Source organism: Parus major, chromosome 13 (genome assembly GCF_001522545.3).
Source record: "Parus major isolate Abel chromosome 13, Parus_major1.1, whole genome shotgun sequence".
Taxonomy (NCBI): domain Eukaryota; kingdom Metazoa; phylum Chordata; class Aves; order Passeriformes; family Paridae; genus Parus; species Parus major.
The window spans coordinates 13773152-13779151 of NC_031782.1; the positions used below are offsets into that span (position 1 = coordinate 13773152).

A 6000-nucleotide genomic window follows, 5' to 3' on the forward strand; every position below is an offset into this window, starting at 1 on the left:
CTCCTGTCTCATGACTCTTAGCTTATGTCAACAATTTATTCATTTCCAAAACACATGTAATTTTCTACCTTAAAAAGCACACCTCTACTACTGCCTGGGAGATCTGTGTGTATCGACAGATGGATGTTCAGCCCTAGCCTGAAATGCAGCAAACTAATTGTGTTTCTCCCCAGTTCTCGTGCTCGGCACATCGCCAGGGTGACGCAGGGCAATGAGAAATAAATTGACTCGAAACTTGGCTAGAGAGCATCAGCAAACAGCGGGTTGAAAACTCAGCTTGATTTATTTTATAGAGAGGCAAAGGACAAGAAATGCAGTACTATTCCCAGCTGTGGTCCTGGCAAACAGTCCTCCAAGGTCCATGTGAGAGTGGAGCTGCTGGTGAGGCTGGGCAGCCGCAGCCCCAGGGACTGTCTGACAGGGGACCACCGTTGGGAAGGGACATGGCACTAATCCCCTTTCTGAAAACATTCTGCAACCCTTGCCTCTCCTGCCCAGAGAATACAAAGTGTTTTACATGAAGCTATAAAATAAAGGCCACCTTCTGACACACAGATGCGTAATAGCCTCCTACAGAGCTGTCAGAGTTGCTGTAGGATTTTTTTGGCATTACAAAGCAAGCCTTTAGCAAAGGCAGGAGCTGGGGCTGGCCCAGTTCACGGCCAGAGAAATGCCAGGACTGGTCCAGCATGGGGCACCAGTTCCTGCTGTTGGGGAGCTTCAGTCCGGGCAGAGAGACCTGGGAAAAGCAGCAATGAGACAAGAGAGGAACCAAGAAGTTGAGCCAGCTGAGACAGGAACCACCCTGGGGTGGATGGGGAAGATGTGGGAGCACAGCTGAGCATGGAGGCCTGGAGCAGCAGCACTGTTCCTCTCAGCCCCTGCTCGTGCTGGGTGACAGCCACATATTGCTGCAGGCTCAGACACCTGCCCCAAGGGTCCCCTCTCTCCGCCTTTCCTCCCAGAAAACAGATCGAAAACAGAAATTTTGCTATTGCATTTCAGGAAAAATGAATTATTTCTCAGGGTGACCTCCTCTGATGCTGGAGGCCTCATGGAGGATATGCTGTCCCCACAGAGGGTGTCCCTGCTGCTGCTGTTTTCCCAGCTCTGCCACCCCACTTGGTCCCTATGGGAAAGCTCACACAGCAGGGATGAGGCTCCCGAGGGAGCACTGAGGGTCCTGGTGCTCCCTGGGGAGCAGCAGGGCTGGAACCAGTGAGGTGGCAGCAGGATGGGTGGCTGCTCCCCTCGAGAGGACAAATCTTTGCCAGGCAGGGACATTCTGCCATTGCCTCTCTCCAGGGACAGCTGCACTGCACCACTGAATCCCCACCATGGGACTTGCAGATGCTCAAATGCTAGATCTCGAAATTCCTACTAACTAAATTTTTTCTTCTAAATAGAAACAAAATATATCACAGAAAAACTTTCTCTTTTCTGATGGGCTTTTTTTTTTTTTTTCCTTTGGGTTCATTTTTCTGATAAATGAGCCCAAATAGGAGCAGCACATCCCGGGAACAATCAGACCCACACCACTCTCGAGTTCATGCCTTGTTTTCTGGCTAATTGCATTATAGTTTGATTGCTGGTTTAAAAACCTCAAAGAAATAGAGTAACCAAGGAAAGAAAACAAACGTCCTCCTACCTTCCATGGGGAGAGGCAACTGCAGAGGGTCACTGTCCTGTGCAGAAGTTACTCCTGTGTCCCTGCAAGCAAGCAAGTCCTGCCCGGGGCAACTGAACTCCAACCCCATCTGCTCGGCTTTAAGCAGGACGGCTGAGATCCCACCCAGGACGGGGTGGAGAATCCTCCCTGGGAAAGAGCAGCTCGGTCACAGCTCCTTCCAGCCGCTCTGCGCATCCCGGCAGGGCTCTGACACGCCGCTTCCTTTCTCTCCCCCTCGGAATTCAGCAGCAGCCTCTCCGACTGCCATCTCTCACCAGCATCTTCAGCTGAGCCTGCCACAGGGACTGTGCCTGGCAGTGCCAGAAGTGTGGGTGGCATGGGTCCCACCAAGGAATACTGGTAGGATCAATACGGGATACACACCATTTAAATCTGTTGTGGGATGGATAGAATGGAGCGCACAGAGGTACTCGAAGCACTACAGTTACATCAATGAGAAATCCTCGAGGAACTGGAGCACGGCCCAGCAGAGTGAGCTCAGTGCAAAGCACACTGCTGAGTGCTACAGTGTGGACACCACCCTGACACTGCTCCAGTTCTGCCAGAGGCGATGGGAAAAACATGTTCAATCCAGGGCTTTTGCACCAGAAGTCTTTTAGTCTGAAATTCTTTTGTGCAGCAAAGGTTATTTTCTTTAAAACAAAGTCTCTATGGAATTCATTCTGTCTGGAGAAGAGGCAGCTGACCATGGTTTGAATTTCCCTCTCAGTGAACATTCCTGGGCCCTGCCACACCAGGCAGGGGGTGCATGGAAGGCAGCAGCATTTCATGCCTGCTCACCCAACTGCTGCGTGGCTTGGAGCTCCCCTGGGTTGTGGGCAGTAGAGCACGGCAGTGGTGTGTTTGGGCTGTAAGGTGTTTATTGCCCATCACATACATTGATTCAGCTCTGGGTGAATTCTCTCTTTGTCTGTGACTGAACTGCCCAGCAGCAGGCAGCTCCCGCAGCCCAGCCCTGGCTCCCACTGCCACAGCTCGCACAGGGGACACTTACATTGGCATTGCAGTGGAGAGATGGAGATGGAGAAAGCAAATAGGGTACAACAGCAGAGAGACAGTTGTCACTGACAGCAGTGCTGAGCCCTGGTCTGTATTTGCAGCATTCACAGCACACAGAGGATGCCTGACAGGGCACTGGTGCTCTTTGTTGGTTCACTCTGTGCCTCACACCAGCTAACAAGGTTAAGCATTAATGAAGCAAAATATAAAAATATTCCAGGTGTTAATGCCTATGACACATATGACTCAAACTGAAATTTCCTACCATTGATGATGTTTCTGGTTGGAACTGGCTTCTGTGTCACTGGAGGGGGACATTCAGATTCAGGTCCAGGTCACTCAGGGTGTGGTTAGAATAGTCACATCGCTTAACGGGGTACATGGGTGTGGTGAGAACAGAAATCAGCTTTTGATGCCTTCTGAAATAGGATGTGTGGAGGAATAGGCTTTTCTGACTTCCTTTCCCAGAGGATATGGAGACACAAGCCCGACGCAGGGCACCCTCAGCACAGGGGCCCAGCGCACGGTGTCACCCCAGCTGACCGGCGTGGCAGTGCCTGGACAAGCCAGGGCTCTGCAGGACACTGATCCCTGCATCACAATACCTAGCACGGAAATTGAGTAGAAAAGACAAAAATTCCTCTTGAAAAGAGGAGCACAAAGCCCTGGAGCGTCGCAAGTCGCACGCCACACATTTGCACACCATGAGGAGTAGTGTGAGGAGAGCTGGCAGCGCGGGCCCAGCGGGCGGGGCAGCAGGACAGCTGGGGCTGCTGTGCAGGCAGCCCCAGGAGCCATCCCGTGCCTCTGTGCCTCCGCTCCCCCGAGGCCGCCTGACCCCGGCTTCCTTCCCAGCCTCTCTGAACTCCCGGGCCCTCAGAGGAGCAGCACCACGGTATTTTTAGCCTGTTTACAAAGCCGGAGCAGTACATTTGTGTGCAGCTTGCAGCGAGGGAGCACAAGCCATGCAGGCAGCGGGGCAGCTGGCGGAGGGGGGTGGCCAGGGCAAAGGATGGCTTCAGAGGTGGAAAGAGAAGCAGAAGGAGCACCAGGAAAACATTACCATTTTGCCTTTCCTTTAATAAGCATTTGATAAATTTTCTTTAATAAAAATTTAGTAAATTTGAAAGCCCTTCTGGTGCTCCTTCAAGTGCTGAGAGTTTCAGCACCCACCCAAGTGGCAAACCAGTGCAGAAGCCCTACAGGCTCCTGCTGCTCCCCTCTGTCATTGTTGGACACCATGTGGCCAGAAGGAATCATAGGCATCCACCAGCTGGATCTTTTATGCAGTCTCCAGTAGAAGCATTATCCACTGTACCAATTTCTTTCCTGAATTGTGGTGTTTGAGCTGAGGACAGTAGTCCAGGAGCAATGGCATCAATTGTTATCAAAAAAGTAGCGAACCTTTGCCAGCTCCTCCAGGAAGTCTCTTGGGGTTGGTGCACACAAATCACATCAGCATTTGGGTGTCCTGTCACCTCACAGAATCTGGGGCAGACTGAGAAGCAGCTGTATTACAGCTCCTGAACCTGGTGCAGGGTGGCAGATACCACCCTCAGCTCTGTCCCTTCTGCCTATAAAACATAGGTCCATGCTTCTTTCTCACAGCCCAGCTCAAAAGGCTCCCTGATGGTGCTGAGCCTTCTTCACACCATTTGGAGTGAAGAGCTGCAATTTGAGTTCTGGCTGTTTTGCAGAAGTAAGACACAGCCACCTGGCAGAACTGGTGGCACTGAGCTCCTCAGTAATACCCATGCCTGACCAACACATCCTGTGCCAACATGTGATGAATATTTCCAGTGTTTCCCCACTGTTTCCAGTGCATTGTAGTGCTGGTCTGGTGGGATGGCTCCACAGATGCAGCAGTGACTGGGTTTGGTGCTGCTCTTCAGCCCAGCACAAAAGCCCAGAGGCATGACCAGCACACTCAAATTAAATCTAGGATTTTCAAAGTGGTTTGTGGACCTTGGAGGCACAAAAATCATAGACCTTGTACACAAAAGCAATTCCCAACGTCCTGTTCCCCCGCTGAAAGTCCCCAGTTAATCTGACAGCCTGTTTGCTCCATTCCGGTTGTGAACTGAAAGACAACCTCAGCCCAAAGGGTAACTTGGCTCTTGCTTTGACAGAACAACAGGGATGTTTACAATAACAATCCAGCCCCTTGGCACCTCTGAAAGGTCTGCTTATAACAAGTGGGCTCAGGGAAAAGAGAAATACCTTTACTCATTTTGAACTCTCTCTCAGGGATGCGGACAGGGACACCCATCTGGCCAGAATCAAAATGCTACTACAAAACCTCCTGTCTCTGTGAGATGAACACAAGCCCCAGGAGGAAAGGTCTATGCACAGCCCACTGAGCTGCTTGAAAGAAAAAGAATCTAGAAAGCCATTTTCAGTAACTGGAGCTGTTATTACTCCTGCCCTGGGATGCTGCCAGATCCCTGCTGGGCACCGTGTGCCTGAGAGGAGGAACAGCTCAGGCCCTGTGCCAGTGCTCACCATGGGGTCCCTGCACAGCCCCACACCTGCTCATCACCATCCTCACACAGCCCAGGGTCTGCTCTGCCCACCTCTGCACATGCTAATGCACAGCTGGAGAGCTCGGGTGCAAGGCTTGGGGAAAGGTGGCTGGACACAGAGAAAGATTATTTCTGACACCCTAGAAAGGCTTCCTGAAAAACCATGCAGTTTCAAGTTCACAAGTTTCTGCAAGCACCAAAAATGAAGGTTTAGAAGTGACTCAGGTCATTTTTCAGCACTGTGGCTGTTGGGCACTGCATGGCTGACTGACAGTCATGTTTTAAAGTGTCTACAAAACTCCAGCTAAACAAAAAATATAACATTTAATTCTATATAAATCTTAGTATTTCCAGCTCTACATACAAATCATCAGCTCAAAACACCCACATGGTCCCACCAGTGAAAAAGCAGCCTGGGAAAAAGCAGCTCTGTGGTGCAGCAGAAAATGCAGCAACATTAAAGGAGTGCCAAAAAAAGTAAAGGTATTTTCCTTCCTTGATCAAGGACGTAGCCCTGATGCTTGAATCACACCAGTGTGGGATTACAGCTGCCCTTGGACTGACCTGCAAGGCGTTTTTCCCTGGCTGTTCTCCAGAAGCCGTCCCAGGCCCAGCTGGTGGAGCCCCCGGGGTGGTCGCTGAGGCATCTCCTGAGGTGGGGCCTCCCCCACGCCGCCATCCTCATCCTCACCACACCCCAACCCTCGCACAGGAGCCACAGGCCAGGACCAAAGCTAATCCATTCTCTCAGCTCCTGCCTCTTAAGCTGGACTGGAAAAGCTTCTGCCC

General features: G+C 51.3%; 1 protein-coding gene across 3 annotated transcripts in view; it reads right to left on the minus strand.

The window, feature by feature from the left end:
- LOC107210697 (rho GTPase-activating protein 7-like) overlaps nt 1-1749 on the minus strand; it is a 46190-nt gene extending 44441 nt beyond the window's left edge. For 2 of the 3 annotated variants that reach the window (XM_015641845.2, XM_015641846.2), the window contains exon 1: nt 1649-1670. In XM_015641845.2, coding sequence (XP_015497331.1) covers nt 1649-1655 — 7 coding nt within the window. In that variant the 5' untranslated portion in view covers nt 1656-1670. Of the gene's footprint in view, nt 1-1648 lie in introns of all 3 variants that reach the window. The other variant, XM_019008173.1, reaches the window with a different exon arrangement.
- Nucleotides 1750-6000: the final 4251 nt, after the last annotated feature.